The sequence below is a fragment of the Somniosus microcephalus genome, chromosome 7, assembly GCF_052327205.1.
Source record: "Somniosus microcephalus isolate GS21.2 chromosome 7, FLI_Smic_1.0, whole genome shotgun sequence".
Classification (NCBI taxonomy): Eukaryota; Metazoa; Chordata; class Chondrichthyes; order Squaliformes; family Somniosidae; genus Somniosus; species Somniosus microcephalus.
Window position 1 is genome coordinate 151,390,917 of NC_140993.1, and position 20,823 is coordinate 151,411,739.

At 54.4% G+C, this 20,823-nt stretch overlaps 1 protein-coding gene across 5 annotated transcripts in view; it reads left to right on the forward strand.

The window, feature by feature from the left end:
* Window positions 1–20,823, forward strand: part of cspp1a (centrosome and spindle pole associated protein 1a) — a 284,247-nt gene that overhangs the window by 77,930 nt on the left and 185,494 nt on the right. For all 5 annotated transcript variants that reach the window (XM_085993101.1, XM_085993102.1, XM_085993103.1 and 2 more), the window contains one exon: window positions 11,395–11,513. In XM_085993101.1, coding sequence (XP_085849227.1) covers window positions 11,395–11,513 — 119 coding nt within the window. The remainder of the gene's footprint in view (window positions 1–11,394; window positions 11,514–20,823) is intronic.

Here is a 20,823-nt window from a genome sequence, read left to right on the forward strand (position 1 = left end):
AAAAACTGACTGTAAAAGCTTCTGTAGATATGTGAAGAGAAAAAGATTGGTGAAGTCAAGCGTAGGTCCCTTGCAGTCAGAATCAGGGGAATTTATAATGGGGAACAAAGAAATGGCAGACCAATTAAATACATACTTTGGTTCTGTCTTCACAAAGGAAGACACAAATAACCTCCCAGAGATGTCGGGGAAAATAGGGTCTAATGAGAGGGAGGAACTGAATGAAATCGGTATTTGTAGGGAAATGGTGTTAGGGAAATTGACGGGATTGAAGGCCAATCAATCCCCACGGCCTGATAATCTACATCCTAGGGTACTTAAGGAAGTGGCCCTAGAAATAGTAGATGCATTGCTGGTCATCTTCCAAAATTCTATAGACTCTGGAACAGTTCCCATGGATTGGAGGGTAGCTAATGTAACCCCACTATTCAAAAAGCTGGTAGAGAGAAAACAGGGAATTATAGACCGGTAAGCCTGACAGCGGTAGTGGGGAAAATGCTAGAGTCCATTATAAAAGATGTAATAGTAGAGCACTTGGAAAACAGTGACAGGATCGGACAAAGTCAACATGGCTTTACAAAAGGTAAATCGTGCTTGACTAATCTACTGGAATTTTTTGAGGATGGAACTGGTAGAATAGATAAGGGAGAACCAGTGGATGTGGTGTATTTGGACTTTCAGAAGGCTTTCGATATGGCCCCGCATAAGAGATTAGCGTGTAAAGTTAATGCACATGAGACTGGGGGTAAGGCACTGACTTGGATCGAGAACTGGTTGGCAGACAGGAAGCAAAGAGTTGGAATAAATGGGTCTTTTTCCGAGTGGCAGGCAGTGACTAGTGGGGTACCGCAGGGATCGATGCTAGGACCCCAGCTATTCATAATATATATTAATTCAGTTGTTAACGCCTTAAGAGGGCGATAAGTGGGGCACGATGCGGCTAGCGCCCGGACGCGGCGAGACCTGCGCCTCTCGCGAAATTGAGCGGACATTTAGCGGCGGCGCTGAACCACAACGCCCGCTCAGCTGCGCGCGCAGATCCTGACGTCATTTCATGGTGCAACGCTCTTGGGGCGCCCCGAACCGGAACTTCAATGGCGCCCCCCCTCCTTTCCGCTTGGCGCTCCCAGCGACTGGAACGGTTCCCAGTCGTTGTGGGGCTGGGGGGGTTAGTATTTAAAGGGGGCTCTTCCTGGCTTCTTTGTGGTAGCCATTTTTGGACCACTGCTGTGTGAGAGAGAGATTTGCAGAGAGACAAAGGGAGAGAGCTTTCTGCATTGAGTCAGCGCTCGCAGAGGTATGTCTGGCTGCGGCCCAGAACTTTGTAGTTGGTTTCATTTTTCACTGGCATAACCTTGAGTGGCCACATACTATGGGGGCTGCAATGGGTGGAAACGTTGGGTTTCTCCATTGCATTGAGAGGGCTCAGAGATGCCAAGAGAGAGTGCCAATCATGGCTAGACGGAGGAGGGCCAACAGGCGTCGGCACAGGAGGCCTTACCCTCCCAGGGTATTCCGCCAACAGTTCTCATACCTCAACATGTCTGAGGAGCAGTGTTTTCGGAGGTTTCGATTCAGCAGGGAGGTGGTCACTGAGCTCTGCCACCTGCTTCAGCCAGATCTTCAGCCTCAACTGAGGAGCAGGACGTCTGTCGGTGGCAGTGAAGGTGACAGTGGCTCTCAACTTCTATGCCACCGGCTCCTTCCAATCTGCTACTGGGGACATTGCCAATGTCTCCCAGTTCGCGGTGCATTGCTGCACCCGCCAAGTCACGAATGCCCTCTTTAAAAGGAGACGTCAGTATATTTCCTTCCCCATGACCCTGGACAAGCAGCAAGAGCACACAATGAGATTTGCAAGAATAGCGGGCTTCCCCATGGTCCAGGGCGCCATTGACAGCACGCATGTGGCATTGCGGGCGCCGCAAGAAAATGCCGAGGATTACCGCAGCCGGAATGGGTTCCATTCGTTGAACGTCCAGTTGGTGTGTGACCACAGACAGCTGATACTCGCTGTCAATGCCCGCTTTCCAGGCAGCAGCCACGACGCCTTCATCTGGCGCCAGACTTCTGTGGCAGACCTTTTCGAAGCCCCGGCTCACCCAGGAGGCTGGCTTCTCGGGGACAAGGGCTATCTTCTGTGCACCTGGCTAATGACCCCGCTCCGTGCGCCCAGCACCCCTGCTGAAGAACGATACAGTGAGAGCCATTAAGCGACCAGGAACATCATTGAGCACACAATCGGCGTGCTCAAGCAACGGTTCCGCTGTCTGGACCATTCCGGGGGAGCCCTTCAGTACTCACCTGAGCGAGTCTCCCATTTCGTTGTAGTGTGCTGCATGCTGCATAACCTGGCAATCCTCAGGACTCAGCCACTGCCACCAGACATTGTAGCACCAGCAGAGGAGAAGGAGCACCAGGACGGGAGGGAGGCACAAAGTGCAAGGGTCGTCCGTCAGCAGTTTATTGCAAGTCGGTTCTAGGCCCCCTCTGAGGGAATGGCTTGTGCCATTGAAAGAACATGAATGGAACCGTTCCGCAACCCCTGAGCCGGTCAAGGCAACAAATAGTTCAAAGAGCAAACATATACAATCTGAATAAAGACACTTCTTTATTTAACAAACTGTGTGCCCTTCCCGCATGACAAAGTAATCGAGAGAAACCCCTAAAAAAGCAGTCAGACACATAACTGGCTCTCACAACCTGGAGACAATGAACAAAAGAGTAAACAAAAAATGACCACGATCCTCGGCCTTCACTAAAAAAATTAACAGCATTTTGCCACACCTCCTACTTTTTGCCCTTCGAGGGTGATCTGCTTCGCTTGCGAGATTGGCCCCTTCCCACCGTGCAGCTCCTCCGCAATGGGACCCCAGTGGCTGCAGCAAGGCTGGGGGAAGGCTGCTGAGTGTCAGAAACTGAGTCGGCAGATGCCCTTGAGGGATGGCCTGGACCAGCTCTGGGCCTGGAGGGCCCAGCTGCTGACTGCTCCAACTGTGCATGGGCGGCAGCAATCTGTCCTACAGGTGGTGGTCGCTGCAGCGGAGAAGTGACAGTGTTGGCAGCAGGAATGCTGCCATCCTGACAGAGGACAGCCACTCCCTGGTCGGACGACACACTTGCATTCCCACGGGGCAGCACTGCAGCATGCGGAGCAATCTGCTGAAGCACAGACTGCTGGCCTGCTGCGGCGCGGCGAGGGCCCCGGCGATTCGTGACCGATCCAGCGAGGGTGGCAGCAGTCAATGCTCATGTGGCCTCCATCTGCGTCTGCATCAGACCAGCCACTGACTGCACTGCACCACTAAGCACTTGCGTGGAAGCTGCCTGTGCTGCACCGAACTCCTGCAGACTCCTTGCCTGTGCTGCGCTGAAGTCCTGGACACTCCTTGCCAGTGACGCAGTGGATTCGGGCATCCTTGCCACTGCAGCCATGAGCTCAGTGTGCCTCTGCTCCGCCTGGGTGCCCATTTCAGCGAGGAGCCGCACCTCTTCTGCTCTCACTGTAGCAGGACTGGAGGTCAGACTCTCCCTCCGGGGAGAAGGCCGCCTAGCTTCCCTACCCCACCTGCGTTGCTGCAGCCCGCTGGGCCCTGGAGCTTCACCCTCCTCAGACCCTTCCCCCCCCCCCCCCCACCCCCCCCTGCTCCCCTCCAGGGAAGACGTGTCCCCATTATGGCCATGGGCTGCCTCGGCTGAGGGTGGCACTGATGGTCCGGTTTCCTCTTCCTCCTCGCCTTCAGAATCACTCACAGTGGCAGCTTGAGGGCCCGCCTCCTCACCTGGCGAATCAGCATCTGAAAGCAGGGAGGTACAAGAGTTGCTTTAGTGTGAGGACAGGGCGGCAGCGAGGGAGGCATGAGTGCTGCAATGCACTGTATTGGTTCGATAGTGGCAAAGGATGCTGGCGTGAGGCACAAGTGGAAGGAGAGAGGTCAAAAAGGTGATGACCTTGCCATTGCTGTCCAGAATGGGGTCGGCATCTCCAGTGGCAACGGGGCCAATCATCCGGCCTGCCATAATCCGCTGGACTCGCTGCTCTAGATCGCTGAGGTCTTGAAGGTGAGGCCGGCCTCCCCCGGTCCGTTGCTGCTGCCTCCTGTTATGGGCCAGCTTGCTCTGCAAGAGAAAGGACGGGCTCTGAGTACAGTGTGAAGCCCTGATCTTGGCTGCACTGCCTCCCATGGTCGATTAGCCCTTAGTGTGTAAAGTGCTGAATGTGCGTGTGAGTTTCATGAAAGGCCCATAGGTGTTGGATGAGGGCTGGGCATTGGGGCTTTCAGGACCCTTTGGCCATAAAGTAAGGTGGACATGCAGGGATGAAGAGGATACTGAAAAGGGTACTCACCCTGACAACCTGAGTGAGGTCATTGAACTTCTTCCTGCATTGCACAGGGTTCCTAGGCACCATGCTGCTGGAGGTCACTCTGTGAGCCACCTCCCTCCAAGCTTTGCGATAGTCGTTGGGCAGTGGCCTCCTGCCACTGTCCGGAAACAGGATAGATCGCCTGCGCTCCACTGCGCCAACCATAACCTCCAGGGCCCCCTCAGTGAACCGCTGTGTTCGTTCCCTGGTCTTCTCCATGGTCCTAGGCATTAGAATGTGGCAGCAGGTCTGTCCAGGCCGAGAATCAGGGCTCCGATGCGCAGGGTGTGGCTGCAATCCAAGATCAAACCTCCCCTTTAAGAGCTGACCGGCGCCAGCGTGTCTGCGTGCAATCGCTAACTGGCCGCACCTGCGCTGCACCCACCCTCGGTGGTAGCGCCTCGCTTCTACGGCTCAGCGCCTTAGGACAGTCGTGCAGCACCTGTTTTAGCGCTCCAAGCACCTCCTGGGGCGAAGCAGGTCAATTTAGCAGTAGGTGGCAATAATTTGCGCCGGGCGCTAAATTTCGCGCCCGCTCAAGTATAATGCCCAAATGAGGCGCTACTGAATTTCTCCCCCAATATCTCCAAGTTTGCAGACGACACAAAGCTGGGTGGGCGTGTGTGCTGTGAGGAGGATGCCGAAAAACTCCAGTATGATTTGGGCAGGTTGGGTGATTGGCCAGATGCATGGCAGATGCGGTATAATGTGGATAAATGCGAGGTTATCCACTTTGGTGGCAAAAACAGGAAGGCAGATTATTATCTGAACGGCAATAGATTGGGAGAAGGGGAAGTGCAACGAGACCTGGGTGTCCTTGTGCACCAGTCTCTGAAGGTAAGCATGCAGGTGCAGCAGGCGGTTAAGAAGGCAAATGGTATGTTGGCCTTCATAGCGAGAGGATTCGAGTACAGGAGCAAGGATGTCTTGCTGCAGTTGTACAGGGCCTTGGTGAGACCACACCTTGAATATTGTGTGCAGTTTTGGTCGCCTTATCTGAGGAAGGATGTTCTTGCCATGGAGGGAGTGCAGCGAAGATTCACCAGACTGATACTTGGGATGGCAGGAATGACGTAGGAGGAGAGATTGGGTTGATTGGGCTTATATTCGCTGGAGTTTAGAAGAATGAGAGGGGATCTCATTGAAACTTTTAAAATTCTAACAGGACTAGACAGACTCGATGCAGGAAGGATGTTCCCGATGGCGGGGGAGTCCAGAACCAGTGGTCACAGTCTAAAGATAAGGGGTAAGCCATTTACGACAGAGATGAGGAAGAATTTCTTCACCCAGAGAGTGGTGAACCTATGGAATTCTCTGCCACAAAAGGCAATTGAGGCCAATTCATTAAATATATTCAAGAAGGAGTTAGATATATTTCTTAAGGCTAAAGGGATCAAGGGATATGGGGAGAAAGCAGGGACAGGGTATTGAATTTGGACGATCAGCCATGATCTTATTAAATGGCGGAGCAGGCTCGAGGGGCTGAATGGCCTACTGCTGCTCCCATCTTCTATGTTTCTATATAACACTCAGTCCTTTTAGAATAATTATTTACTGTGGCCCTGTTTGATTTACACCCTTGATTTCTCTGCCTTCCCATTTTGCTTTTCTCCTCCCTGTCTTTTTGTTTCTATCCTTGCTTCCCTTTCCTCTGTCTCCCTGCACAGGTTCCCAACCGCCTGCCATTTTAGTTTAAACACTCCCCAACAGCACTAGCAAACACTCCCCCTAGGACATCGGTTCCGGTTCTGCCCCGGTGCAAACCGTCCAGTTGGTACTGGTCCCACTTCCCCCAGAACCGGTTCCAATGTCCCAGGAATTTGAACCCCTCCCCCTTGCACCATTCCTCTAGCCACGTATTCAGCTGAAATATCCTTCTATTTCTACTCTGACTAGCACGTGGTACTGGTAGCAATCCTGAGATTACTACCTTTGTGGTCCTATTTTTTTAAATTTACCTCCTTACTCCCTATATTCAGCTTTTAGGACCTCATACCGTTTTTTACCTATATCGTTGGTACCTATATGCACCACGACAACTGGCTGTTCACCCTCCCCCTCCAGAGTGCCCTGCAGCCGCTCCGAGACATCCTTGAACCTTGCACCAGGGAGGCAACATACCATCCTGGAGTCTCGTTTGCAACCGCAGAAACGCCTATCTATTCCCCTTACAATAGAATCCCCTATCACTATAGCTCTACCGCTTTTTTTCCTCCCGCCCTGTGCAGCAGGACCACCCACGGTGCCAGGAAGTTGGCTGCTGCTGCCTTCCCCCGATAAGCCATCCCCCTCAACAATATCCAAAGTGGTATATCTGTTTGAAGGAGGGATGGCCACAGGGGACCCCTGCACTACCTGCCTGCGCCTACTACTCTGCCTGTTGGTCACCGATTCCCTTCCTGCCTGTGCAGCCTTTACCTGCGGTGTGACCAACTGCTTAACAGTGTTCTCCACGATGTGCTCAGCATCGCGAATGCTCCAGTATGTATCCATTCGCAACTCCAGCACTGCAATGCGGTCTGTCAGTAGCTGCAGCTGGATGCACTTCCCGCCCACGTGGTCGTTAGGGACAGAGGAAGTGTCCCTGATTTCCCACATAGTGCAGGACGAGCATGCCACGGGTCCGAACTGCTGCCATGACTTACCCTTTAATTAATTTAAATTAAATCATATCAATACCACTAATTACACTACAATTAAATTATATACTCAAGTGCCCTTGTTTACCAGCACTCCCCGCTACACAACAGAGACCCTAGTAACTATAAACCACAAAAATTAAGTTTGGAAAAAAGCGAGAAAGAGAGAAATATTCACCTACCAATCACTTACCTGCTTTCTGGTGACGTCACACTTCGATTACATTTTACTTCTCTCCTCTCGCTGACTCTGTGCCTCTCACAGGTCCACCGCTCAGCTCCGGTCCCAGGCTTCCTCTCCGCGCTCTTTTTATCCTCCTCTCACTGACTCTGTGCCTCTTGCAGGTCCGCTGCTCAGCTCCGGACACCACATCTCACCAAACTGAGAAAAATCTGAAAATCAAACCACCCAAGCCTTTCCCTCTCTTCCTTTCCCTTCCTCATTTTCCCAATTCCTTTCTTCTCCCCCCTCCTCCTATCACTCCCTCTTCTATCTTCTCTTTTTCTCCTCCTGTCTCCCCTTTTTCTCCTCCTATCTTCCCTCTTTCCTCTCCTATCTCCTCCTCTTCATTATCTCCCTCTCTCTTGACCTGTCGCTCACTCATCCTCCTATCATTTAAGAGACGTTTTTAAAATTGATGAAGAGTTTTGATAGAGTGAATAGGAAAAGATTATTTCTTTTGGTTTGGGAGTCGGTAATCTATTTAAAATTGTCATGAACAAAGTGAGGAGAGAGATCTGGAAAAAAAATCTTTGCACAGAGGATTGTTGGACCATGGAATGCTTTGGCACAAGAAGTGGTTGAGGCTGAGGCAATTGTTATGCAACGCCCTCACCTGCAAGTTCCCCTCCAAGTCACATGCTATCCTGACTTGGAGATACAGTGCTTATCCCTTCATTGTTGCTGAGTTAAAATCCTAACCCCATTGCTGGAGCATCATCAGCACAAGAACTGCAGCGGTTAAAGAAGGGCTGCTATCACCTTCTCAGGACAATTAGTAGTCAATAAATATGACCTTGCTAGTGTTACCCACATCCTGAGCACAAATAACAATTAGATAATTAGTCTATATGTAAAATAACTCTGTAAATCTACAGGCAACAAATTTGCAACTCAGTCTATTTTGTCTGCTACATAGTACTTTTCTGGTTTAAAATGATATGGATTCTGATGTGTTTATATGTACATGGATTGATTATTGCTCGGGCAAGTGATTTGTCATGCACAGTATCCTGTGACAAATCCCACTATTTTCTCCCAATAGCTGCTAATGCAACTTCCTCAGTCTGTTTTGCACTTCACTTGCACTTTAATTTCAATCACCAGATGTTCTGTCTTTCTCTGCCCACCTAAGAGTAAAGGAAGCTTTCCTTTTGAATATCAGAACTGGTCATACAGTATGCATGTGCTCACTGTATGAGAAACCATTACAATAACAAACTAGGCTTGTGCAACGTGCTCTAATAATTATGTGGCAACAAGAATTGATTTGAAAAATGGAGGAGTAGTGTTGTATTTATGATGGAAACAGCTGTGCCTCGCTTCAAACTAACCCTTTTGCATCCTGTCTTTTCATAAGAATTTTCAGTTGGGGTCGAGAAGCAACAGATAATACTGTTTGATGTTACCAATTAGTTGTAAAAGAAGTTGATAGAAACTAATTAGATGGAGCCTCTTTCATTAGTACATCAGGTTGTTGAAATAGTTATGTATGCAAGTTTGCCGCTGTGCTAGTAGTTGCAGCTAGTTGTCAGTGATTAACTTAACCATTAAAGGGTTAGGACTACTACCCATGGAGGATAAACATCAACATGGACTAGTTGGGCCATACAACCTGTTTCTGTATTATATTTTTCAGGCAATTTTATGTACTACAATACTGTAGGTTACGTGTCTCAAAATTGGAGGAAATGTGATGTCTTCTTAGGCAGTCCCTCAGAACCGAGGATGACTTGCTTCCACATTAAAAATGAGTTCTCAGGTGACTGATGAGTCCAATGCGGGACCTACAGTCTCTCTTACAGGTGGGGCAGATGGTGGTTGAAGGGGCGGGTGGGTGGGGTGCTTGGGTTGACATGCGCTCCTTACGCTGCTTGCGCTTGGCTTCCGCTTGCTCCCGGCGAATAGACTCGAGGTGTTCGGCGTCTTCCCGGATGCTTCTCCTCCACTTTGTGCGGTCTTGGGCCAGGGATTCCCAGGTGTCAGTGGGGATGTTGCACTTTTTCAAGGAGGCTTTGAGGGTGTCCTTGAAACGTTTCCTCTGCCCACCTGGGGCTCTCTTGCCATGCCGGAGCTCGGAGTAGAGCGCTTGTTTTGGGAGTCTCGTATCGGGCATGCGAACGATGTGACCTGGCCATCGGAGCTGATCGAGCGTGGTCAAAGCTTTGATGCTGGGGATGTTGGCCTGAGCGAGAACACTGATGTTGGTGCACCTATCCTGCCAATGGATTTGCAGGATCTTGCGGAGGCAGCGTTGGTGGTACCTCTCCAGTGCTTTGAGGTGCCTGCTGTACATGGTCCATGTCTCGGAGGCATACAGCAGGGTGGGTATCTGTAGCTCTGTAGACCATGAGCTTAGTGCCGGGTTTGAAGTCCTGGTCTTCAAACACACTCTTCTTCAGGCGACCGAAGGCTGCACTGGCACACTGAAGGTGGTGTTGGACATCTGCCCATGTTGACAGTAGGCTCCTGAGGTATGGAAAGTGATGCACGTTGTCGAAGGCCTTGTCGTGGATTTTGATAATCGGAGGGGCAGTACTGTGTGGCAGGGGCAGATTGGTAGAGGACCTTCATCTTACGGATGTTTAGTGTAAGGCCCATGCTCTCGTATGCTTCGGTGAAGGTGTTGACGATGGTTTGGAGTTCGACCTCCGAGTGAGAGCAGACGCAAGCATCGTCTGCATACTGTAATTCGACGACAGAGGATGGGACAACCTTGGATCTGGACTGGAGGCGACGGCGGTTGAACAGTTTCCCGTTTGTTCTGTAAATTAGCTCCACTCCAGCGGGGAGCTTACTGAGGGTGAGATGGAGCATTGCAGCAAGGAAGATAGAGAAGAGCGTTGGTGCAATGACGCAACCTTGCTTGACCCCGGTTCGTACATGAATTGGGTCTGTGGTGGAACCGTTGGTCAGGATCACGGCTTGCATGTCTTCGTGAAGCAGGCGGAGGATGGTGACAAACTTTTGAGGGCAGCCAAATTTGAGGAGGACACTACATAATCCCTCACAGTTGACAGTGTCGAAGGCGTTTGTGAGATCAAAGAAGGCCATGTACAGCAATTGGCGCTGTTCCCTGCATTTCTCTTGTAATTGACATGCGGTGAAGATCATGTCCATTGTGCCCCTTAGTGGGCGGAATCCGCTTTGCGACTCTGGGAGGAGCTCTTCAGCCACTAGGAGAAGGCGATTGAGGAGGATTCTTGCGATGACTGACTTTCCCTGCGGCAGACAGCAGGGAAACTCCTCTGTAATTACCACAATCGGACTTGTAACCTTTCTTGAAGATGGTCACAATTATGGCGTCTTTGAGATCCCCTGGCATGCTCTCCTCCTTCCAGATAAGAGAAATGAGTTCATGAACTTGAGCCAGTAGTGCTTTGCCGCCATGCTTTAGTGCCTCGGTGGGGATTCCATCTGCTCCTCAGGCCTTGTTGTTCTTCATTTGTCGGATGGCCTTTTCAACCTCATGCTGGGCTGGGGTTGTGCTGAGATGGTGGCGGGTAGCATGCTGCGGGATGGAGTTGAGGACACTCTCTCGTCGAAGACCGAGTCTTGGTTAAGGAGATCTTCAAAGCGCTCCTTCCAGCGGGCACTGACTGCCTTTCTGTCCTTGATGAGTACCTCTCCGTTCTTGGCCCGCAGTGGGGTAGGACCTTGGGTGCTTGGACCAGTTGGGCCATACAACCTGTTTCTGTATTATATTTTTCAGGCAATTTTATGTACTACAATACTGTAGGTTACGTGTCTCAAAATTGGAGGAAATGTGATGTAGACTAAGGCTCAGGTACCTGTAATAAAGCATAGAACATTCTATATGGTTAAATAAATAGAGATATTGCAATGTCACGATGGATAATTTGAACTACAGTGCAATTTTGAACCACAGTAATGGTTATATTTGGTCAACAAGGTTGAGAGTTTTGCAGAAACACTAATTATCATTATTAGCAGTATATTTTAACTCGCTTTTTAAATTTTTTGTTTGAGTGGTAAATTGCAATACTTGGTGTTACTTTGCTGTTACTCTTAGAATAAAATTAGGAAAATTGTCCATAAAAGGTAGCAGTTATTAAAGAACCAATTAAAATGGGTATAATTCTAATTAAATAAATCTTAAGATCTCTTTATCAGGTAGAATTTTGATGCAGGTCATTTTCTCATTGTAGGATCACTGCAGTTCCTCCCCCTCCACCACCTGTGCTGACAGAACATTACCAAACACCTTATGACCATGCTTATTATTTTTATGGTGCTAGGAATCCTTTGGATCCAAACTTGGCATACTGTGAGTATACTGTTATATTTGATAAGCAAACTATACTAAAGGAGTGTAGATTTTCTTTTTCATAGAGTGCTTTTTAGAAATCTAAAACTGGAGTATCAATTTATACACATGTTTACATGCAATTGTGATACATATAATGAAGAGTGAACTCTTATGCTTGAATTTTGTATAAATGTAATTGTGGTATCTTTGACAAGTTCCTGTTGTAAAGGAGTAAAATTGGAAAACTGTTCTCTGGATAATAAAAACAAAATCCAGTGGAAGAACTGTACCTCATTGAAGGGTAAATTGGTTGTTCGAACATAATGTTGCAGTGATATCAATGTACTAGAAAATTTTCTTAAATCTAGTAAATTCCTTAATAATGGTACTTAAATTGAATCTTGGTATTCTTTTGGTGTTCAAATGCTAATCTCAAGAAATATCTGGGAAACAATTGTTAATTGATCCATCAGCTATAGTGTCATAACTTGTGGTAACATTATACTGAATTATATTTTATAAACACTAGTTTATCTCTTAACACTAGTTGGAGGGTGGGGACAATTGGACCCAGGTGTAGGGGGAGAGGAAGAGAAGGAGGAGGATGAAGGAAGGGGAAAATGGAGGAGTGGCATGGGGCCAGGGAAATGGTGGCAGAGAATCTTGCTTTGCTGCCTGGTGAGGGGGAGGGTGCGGCGTGGTGGGGCTGGCAATTAACCTCTCGAAGGAGGGTGTGCGGTTCTGGTAAGTTACCCTTCTGTCTGCTTGGGCCAGAATATTATCTCGGCAAGGGCTAGGGGTTTCAATTAAGCTTCCACTTCCATCTGAAAACCTGAATTTCCTTCTCAATGATGGACTGGGGCAAGAGTTAGCTCTCATGTTCTGCGGGGCCTGTTATACTTGTCAATGAGATACCGGACAAGCTCTGCTCAGTTTTATAGGCTGGGTGGGTTGTAGATTACGAGGAAAATAATTTGGTGTGATTAATTATCATCCACTGATGGTTTTCAGTCAATGTGAAGGTGCTGGCAACAATGCTAATCAAATACTGGAATACACCTCAAAGACATTTGACTATAAGCTGAAGCAGACACATACGTTGTGAAGCTATTGCACATTTTAACTGCATGGTGCTTGTGGGGGAACACATTGGATCATTTGCATGGCTGTTCAGATGCTTGGAGCAATGTTTAAGGGTTGAGACAATTCACTTGGCCCTGGTCATGGTGGATTTTTAAAATATTTCATGGTGGTTTTGTCATCAAAATGCAACTCTACAAATGCCTGGAGCTACATATTAATCTGTCTGACTTCCCCACATGCTTCTGTAAAGATTATTGAATTACAAAGCTCCCCTTTCCCGCTTTATTCGGCAGTTCTTCAGCATTCAGCAGATGTAACATGGAAATGAGATCATTACTAGTCAGGGTATATAAGCCCACAACCTTTTAGCTAAATTGAAAGATAAATTACATTTCCAATATGTCAGAGCTAGCAATTTAAATCAGCTGTTGCTTGATTAAATATTTGTATTTTATAGTGTAACTTAAGATTTGTTCCCATTTATTCATCTACTAGCAGGAGTGCCCGGCGGTGCCGAGGCTTTTTTGAGGGCATGTTGTTGTTGGAAGAGAGAGAGCGAGCGGGGGGGGGGGGGTGGGGGAAGAAGGGGGGGGGAAGAAGGGGGGAGGGAAGGGGGGGGGAAGGGGAAGGGGAAGGGGAAGGTGGGGGGGGGAAGGTGGGGGGGAAGGTGGAGGGGGGGGGAATGGGGGGGGGGAAGGGTGGGGGAGGTGGGGTGGGGGGGAATGGGGGGGAATGGGGGGGGGAAGGGTGGGGGAGGTGGGGTGGGGGGGGGGGGGGGAGGGGGGGAAGGGTGGGGGAGGTGGGGTGGGGGGGGGAGGTGGGGTGGGGGGGGGAGGGGGGGAAGGGTGGGGGAGGTGGGGTGGGGGGGGGGAGGTGGGGTGGGGGGGGGAGGGGGGGGGGGGGAGGGGGGGAAGGGTGGGGGAGGTGGGGTGGGGGGGGGAGGTGGGGTGGGGGGGGAGGGGGGGGGGGAGGGGGGGAAGGGTGGGGGAGGTGGGGTGGGGGGGGGGAGGTGGGGGGGGAGGGGGGGGGGGGGAGGGGGGGAAGGGTGGGGGAGGTGGGGTGGGGGGGGAGGTGGGGGGGGAGGTGGGGGTGGGGGGGGGTGGGGGGGGAGGAGGTGGAATGGGGGGGGAGGGGGGTGGGGGGGGGAATGAAGGGGGGGGAGGAGGGGGGGAGGAGAGGGGAGAAGGGGGAGAGGGGAGAAGGAGGAGGGGGGAGGGGGGGGAGAAGGAGGAGAGGGGAGAAGGAGGGGGTGGGGGGGGTGAAGGGAAGGGGGGGAGGGGAGAGGAGGGGGGGGGGAGAGGGGAGAAGGGGGGGGAGAGAGAGAGGGGAGAAGGAGGGGAGGGAGAGGGGAGAAGGAGGGGAGAGGGGAGGGGGGGAGAGGGGAGGGGAGGGGGGGGTGGTGGGGGTGAAGGGGGGGTGGGGGAGGGAAGGGGAAGGGAAGGGGAGGGGGAAGGGTGGGGGGGGTGGGAGGAGAAGGGGGGGTGGGGGGGCGGGGAAAAGAAGGGGGTGGGAGGAGAAGGGGTGGGGGGGAAAGAAGGGGTGGGGGGGGAAGAAGGGGTGGGGGGGAAGGGAAGAAGGGGTGGAAGGGAGGAAGGGGTGGGGGGGGAAGGGGGTGGAAGGGGGGGAAGGGAAGAAGGGGTGGGGGGGAAGGGAAGAAGGGGTGGGGGGAAGGGGGGGGAAGGGGTAGAAGGGGTGGGGGGGGGAAGGGAAGAAGGGGTGGGGGGGAAGGGGGGTGAAGGGAAGAAGGGGTGGGGGGGGAAGGGGGGGGGAAGGGGGTGGAAGGGAAGAAGGGGTGGGGGGAAGGGAAGAAGGGGAAGGGGTGGAAGGGAAGAAGGGGTGGGGGGAAGGGGGGGAAGGGAAGAAGGGGTGGGGGGGGGAAGGGGTGGAAGGGAAGAAGGGGTGGGGGGGGGAAGGGGTGGAAGGGAAGAAGGGGTGGGGGGGAAGGGGGGGAAGGGGGTGGGGGGAAGGGGGGGAAGGGAAGAAGGGGTGGGGGGGGAAGGGGTGGAAGGGAAGAAGGGGTGGAAGGGGTGGGGGGGAAGGGAAGAAGGGGTGGAAGGGAAGAAGGGGTGGGGGGGAAGGGGTGGAAGGGAAGAAGGGGTGGGGGGGAAGGGGTGGAAGGGAAGAAGGGGTGGGGGGGGGAAGGGAAGAAGGGGTGGGGGGGGAAGGGGTGGAAGGGAAGAAGGGGTGGGGGGGGAAGGGAAGAAGGGGTGGGGGGGGAAGGGGTGGAAGGGAAGAAGGGGTGGGGGTGGAAGGGAAGAAGGGGTGGGGGGGAAGGGGGGGAAGGGAAGAAGGGGTGGGGGGGAAGGGGTGGAAGGGAAGAAGGGGTGGGGGGGGAAGGGGTGGAAGGGAAGAAGGGGTGGGGGGGGAAGGGGTGGAAGGGAAGAAGGGGTGGGGGGAAGAAGGGGAAGGGGTGGAAGGGAAGAAGGGGTGGGGGGAAGGGGGGGGAAGGGAAGAAGGGGTGGGGGGGGGGATGGGGTGGAAGGGAAGAAGGGGTGGGGGGAAGGGGGGGAAGGAAGAAGGGGTGGGGGGGGAAGGGGTGGAAGGGGTGGGGGGGGAAGGGAAGAAGGGGTGGAAGGGAAGAAGGGGTGGGGGGGAAGGGGTGGAAGGGAAGAAGGGGTGGGGGGGAAGGGAAGAAGGGGTGGGGGGGAAGGGGTGGAAGGGAAGAAGGGGTGGGGGGGAAGGGAAGAAGGGGTGGGGGGGAAGGGGTGGAAGGGAAGAAGGGGTGGAAGGGGTGGGGGGGAAGGGAAGAAGGGGTGGAAGGAAGAAGGGGTGGGGGGGGAAGGGGTGGAAGGGAAGAAGGGGTGGGGGGGGAAGGGAAGAAGGGGTGGGGGGGGAAGGGGTGGAAGGGAAGAAGGGGTGGGGGGGGAAGGGGTGGAAGGGAGAAGGGGGTGGGGGGGGAAGGGAAGAAGGGGTGGGGGGGGAAGGGGTGGAAGGGAAGAAGGGGTGGGGGGGAAGGGGTGGAAGGGAAGAAGGGGTGGGGGGGGAAGGGGTGGAGGGGAAGGGGTGGAAGGGAAGAAGGGGTGGGGGGAAGGGGTGGAAGGGAAGAAGGGGTGGGGGGAAGAAGGGGAAGGGGTGGAAGGGAAGAAGGGGTGGGGGGAAGGGGGGGGAAGGGAAGAAGGGGTGGGGGGGGAAGGGGTGGAAGGGAAGAAGGGGTGGGGGGAAGGGGTGGGGGGAAGGGGGGGAAGGGGTGGAAGGGAAGAAGGGGTGGGGGGGGAAGGGAAGAAGGGGTGGGGGGGAAGGGGTGGAAGGGAAGAAGGGGTGGGGGGGGAAGGGAAGAAGGGGTGGGGGGGAAGGGGTGGAAGGGAAGAAGGGGTGGAAGGGGTGGGGGGGAAGGGAAGAAGGGGTGGAAGGGAAGAAGGGGTGGGGGGGAAGGGGTGGAAGGGAAGAAGGGGTGGGGGGGGGAAGGGGTGGAAGGGAAGAAGGGGTGGGGGGGGAAGGGAAGAAGGGGTGGGGGGGGAAGGGGTGGAAGGGAAGAAGGGGTGGGGGGGGGGAAGGGAAGAAGGGGTGGGGGGGAAGGGGTGGAAGGGAAGAAGGGGTGGGGGGGGGAAGGGTGGAAGGGAAGAAGGGGTGGGGGGGAAGGGGTGGAAGGGAAGAAGGGGTGGGGGGGAAGGGGTGGAAGGGAAGAAGGGGTGGGGGGGAAGGGGTGGAAGGGAAGAAGGGGTGGGGGGAAGAAGGGGAAGGGGTGGAAGGGAAGAAGGGGTGGGGGGAAGGGGGGGGAAGGGAAGAAGGGGTGGGGGGGGGAAGGGGTGGAAGGGAAGGGGGGGAAGGGGTGGGGGGAAGGGGGGGAAGGGAAGAAGGGGTGGGGGGGAAGGGGTGGAAGGGAAGAAGGGGTGGGGGGGAAGGGGTGGAAGGGGTGGGGGGGAAGGGAAGAAGGGGTGGAAGGGAAGAAGGGGTGGGGGGGAAGGGGTGGAAGGGAAGAAGGGGTGGGGGGGGAAGGGAAGAAGGGGTGGGGGGGGAAGGGAAGAAGGGGTGGGGGGGAAGGGGTGGAAGGGAAGAAGGGGTGGGGGGGGAAGGGAAGAAGGGGTGGGGGGGAAGGGGTGGAAGGGAAGAAGGGGTGGGGGGGGAAGGGAAGAAGGGGTGGGGGGGGAAGGGGTGGAAGGGAAGAAGGGGTGGGGGGGAAGGGGTGGAAGGGAAGAAGGGGTGGGGGGGAAGGGGTGGAAGGAAGAAGGGGTGGGGGGGGGAAGGTGTGGGGGGGGAAGGGGTGGAAGGGAAGAAGGGGTGGGGGGGAAGGGGTAGAAGGGGTGGGGGGAAGGGGTGGAAGGGAAGAAGGGGAAGGGGGGGAAGGGAAGAAGGGGTGGGGGGAAGGGGTGGAAGGGAAGAAGGGGTGGGGGGGAAGGTGTGGGGGGGAAGGGGTGGAAGGGAAGAAGGGGTGGGGGGGAAGGGGTAGAAGGGGTGGGGGGGAAGGGGTAGAAGGGGTGGGGGGAAGGGGTGGAAGGGAAGAAGGGGAAGGGGGGGAAGGGAAGAAGGGGTGGGGGGGAAGGGGTGGAAGGGAAGAAGGGGGGGAAGGGTGGAAGGGAAGAAGGGGGGGAAGGGGTGGAAGGGAAGAAGGGGTGGGGGGGAAGGGGTGGAAGGGAAGAAGTGGAAGGGAAGAAGGGGTGGGGGGGGGAAGGGGTGGAAGGGAAGAAGGGGTGGGGGGGAAGGGGTGGAAGGGAAGAAGGGGTGGGGGGGAAGGTGTGGGGGGGAAGGGGTGGAAGGGAAGAAGGGGTGGGGGGGAAGGGGTAGAAGGGGTGGGGGGAAGGGGTGGAAGGGAAGAAGGGGAAGGGGGTGGAAGGGAAGAAGGGGTGGGGGGGGAAGGGAAGAAGGGGTGGGGGGGAAGGGAAGAAGGGGGGGAAGGGTGGAAGGGAAGAAGGGGGGGAAGGGGGTGGGGGGGAAGGGGTGGAAGGGAAGAAGTGGAAGGGAAGAAGGGGTGGGGGGGGAAGGGGTGGAAGGGAAGAAGGGGTGGGGGGGAGGGGTGGAAGGGAAGAAGGGGTGGGGGGGGAAGGGAAGAAGGGGTGGGGGGGAAGGGAAGAAGGGGTGGGGGGGGGAAGGGAAGAAGGGGTGGGGGGGGAAGGGAAGAAGGGGTGGGGGGGGGGGAAGGGAAGAAGGGGTGGGGGGGAAGGGGTGGAAGGGAAGAAGGGGTCGGGGGGAAGGGGTGGAAGGGAAGAAGGGGTGGGAGGGAAGGGGGTTGGGGGGAAGGGGGTGTTGGGTGGGAGGGAAGGGGGAAGGGGGTGTTGGGGGGGGCGAAGGGGGTGTGGGGAGGGAAGCGGGAGGGGGAAGGGTGGAAAGGGGGGGGGAAGGGTGGAAAGGGAGGGGGGAGAGGTAGGAGGGGGGAAAGGGAGGGGGGTGTTGGGGGGGAAGGGGGTGTGGGGAGGGAAGGGGAGGGGGAAGGGTGGAAAGGGAGGGGGAAGGGTGGAAAGGGAGGGGGAGAGGTAGGAGAGGGGGGAAAGGGAGGGGGGTGTTGGGGGGATGGAGGTGTGGGGGAAGGAGGGGGGAAAGGGCGGGGCGGGGGGGAGCCAGCAGACCCTCTCCCAGTGTTGGTCCCTGTCTGGGCCAGAAGCCTGGGACTGGAGTTGCGCTGCTGGCCGTTGGAGAAGCCTAGGCCTCGGGCCCCTGCACTGACATGGCAAGGGGTGGGGAAACATGAAACTTAAAGTACTTATAGAAAGATTTACCAAATTTTTTTTATAACATACACTTTACAACCTCACCAATCTTTTTATTAAAAAAGGAGTCCTCACCTCTCAGTGTGTTGTATCACAAACAATGGCCGCTGCTTGCTTTTCAGTTGGAAAGATTAGGCCCCGCCCACACAGTCAATTGTCTGTCCCGGTCACCAGGACCCGATTGGAAGCACTGAAGTCCCACCCTCTCTATGTTCCTGTACTAAGATGGCCGCGCACGCACTCTGTTACACACTGAATCAAAATGGCGTCACACTGAAACTTTTCGCCCTCCTTGACAAAGATGGCTGCTGTTAACCTGGGGCTGTCAGCAGAAGAAATTTCCTCAGCTGCAAACACAGAATCTTCAGATTATTATTCGGGGCTTGCGACCTACCCCAGTTGCTTATGAAGCCTCCCCACCTACTGACCCCAGGAATGGAGCCGAGGCAGCACACCCTCTCCCCTCTGCCAGTGTTTGTCTCTGTCTAGGCCGGGAGCCTGGGTCTAGAGTTGTACTGCTGGCAGTTGGAGAAGCCTAGGCCCCGGGCCTGGAAAAACGGTGAAAGGTAGGAAAATTATAGAGGTTAGAGAAAAGATTTACAAATTAATTAACTTTTTAAAAAAACAATGTGTTTTAAAAGGAACTTTTTTTTTTGCTGGAGATGTAGATTTGAAAAGAAACATGCAGAAAGCGGGAAAAAGAAATGAAAAGTTTGGAATCAAGATGGTGGCGACTCACCTCGGTTCAGAACGATAAGGCCCGCCCCCCGCCACGCAGCGATTGGTCGACCGTCGGGTCGATCGACCGTACGATTGGTCAACCTCGACGTCACTCGATGCTAATGAGCAGATAATGAGCGGAATGTTGAACGTTTTTTGGATACCGCGGGCGCAATTTTTGTCTGGCCGAAACGTAAATACGCTTATGACGGTTCTGGAATTGTAAGCTTTCTTTCGATGTAACACACGTGTAGGTACGCTTTATAACTTTCAAGTTTATACAAGACAGATGGAATGGCAGACAGAAGAACCGCTTTATATATATATATATATATATAATATAATAATATATATATATCTGAAGTGCCCGGCGGTGCCGAGGCTTTTTCGAGGGCATGTTGTTGTTGGAAGAGAGAGCGAGAGAGAGAGCGACTGGGGGGCGAGAGAGAGAGCGACTGGGGGGAAGAAGAGAGAGAGCGACCGGGGGGGGAAGGAGGGGCGGGGGGGAAGGGCGGGGGGAAGGGAGGCAAGGGAGGGGGGGGAAGGGAGGGGGAGAAGGGGGTGCGGGGGGGGGAAAGGGAGGGGGAGAAGGGGGGAGGGAAGGGGGGGAGGGGGCGGGAAGGGGGGAGGGGGCGGGGGGAGGGAAGGGGGGGCGGGGGGGAAGGGGGGGCGGGGGGAAGGGGGTGGGGGGGAACGGAAGGGGCGGGGGGGGCCCAGGCCGAGAGCCCCGCTCTCCAAGCCCCGCCCCCACTGGCCGAGAGCCCTGCTCTCCGAGCCCCGCCCCCCCCTGGCCGAGCCCGATTGCGGCTCTGAGAGACGACCGGCGGCCGAGCCCCGCCCCCCCCCCCCCCCCCCCGGCCGAGCCCGATTGCGGCTCTGAGAGACGGCCGGCGGCCGAGCCACGCCCCCCCCCTGCGCCGAGCGCGCAACAGAGACGCCGCGTCTCACCTGCTCCTGCTGCGCGCGCACCCTGACCCTCGTGGCTGACGCCGTTGCCCTGGGTAACGTGACATGGCGGGGGGGGGTGGGGGGGTGAGGAGCTTAGCAGCAGCCCAGTTACCTAGCTCGGGCCTGGCTGGGCAAGAAAGGCCCAGGCTTTCAGGCCTAAGAAAAAAAACGGGCAAAGGTAGGAAAAAGAATGTTCAGGTTAGATAAAATATTTACAAATGAGTGATTTATTTTAAAAGAATTTAATAAATTGAATTTTATTTTGCTGGAAATGTATATTTGAAAAGAAAGACGCAGAAAGCAGGAAAAAGAATGGAAGCAAGATGGCGGCTACTCACCTCGGTTCAGAACGATAAGGCCCGCCCACACACGCACCGATTGGTCGACCGTCAGGTCACCAAAGCGTAGGATTGGTCAATCGTCCCGTCACTCGACCGTAGGAGGGCCCGGCCGCACGCGGCAGCAAGCCGCCGTACGATTGGTCGACCTCGAGGTCACTCTGTCGCTAATGAGCGGATAATGAGATGCTAATGAGCGGAATGTTGAAGGTTTTTGGGATACCGCGGGCGCGATTTTAGCCCGGCCGAAACGTTAATACGCTTAAAACCGTCTCGGAAGCGTAAGCTTTCTTTGGAGGTAACGCGCGCGTAAGTACGCCCTGTAACTTTCGAGCACATAGCCCGACAGACGCACACGCGATGACAGACAGAATGACAGACAGAATGACAGACAGACAGATGTACCGATTTATATAGATAGATATAGATAGAAGCTAGATAGATAGATAAATGACCAGGCTGTAATTGGGTGTGGGGCATTTTAGGACCAGGACACTGCCCCTTGACTGAAGAATGCCTTAAATCTACTTGTGCCTTCATTACTCTTGAGTTAGACTATTACTTCAAATTATTAGGGACCAGATTGAAGAAAATAGC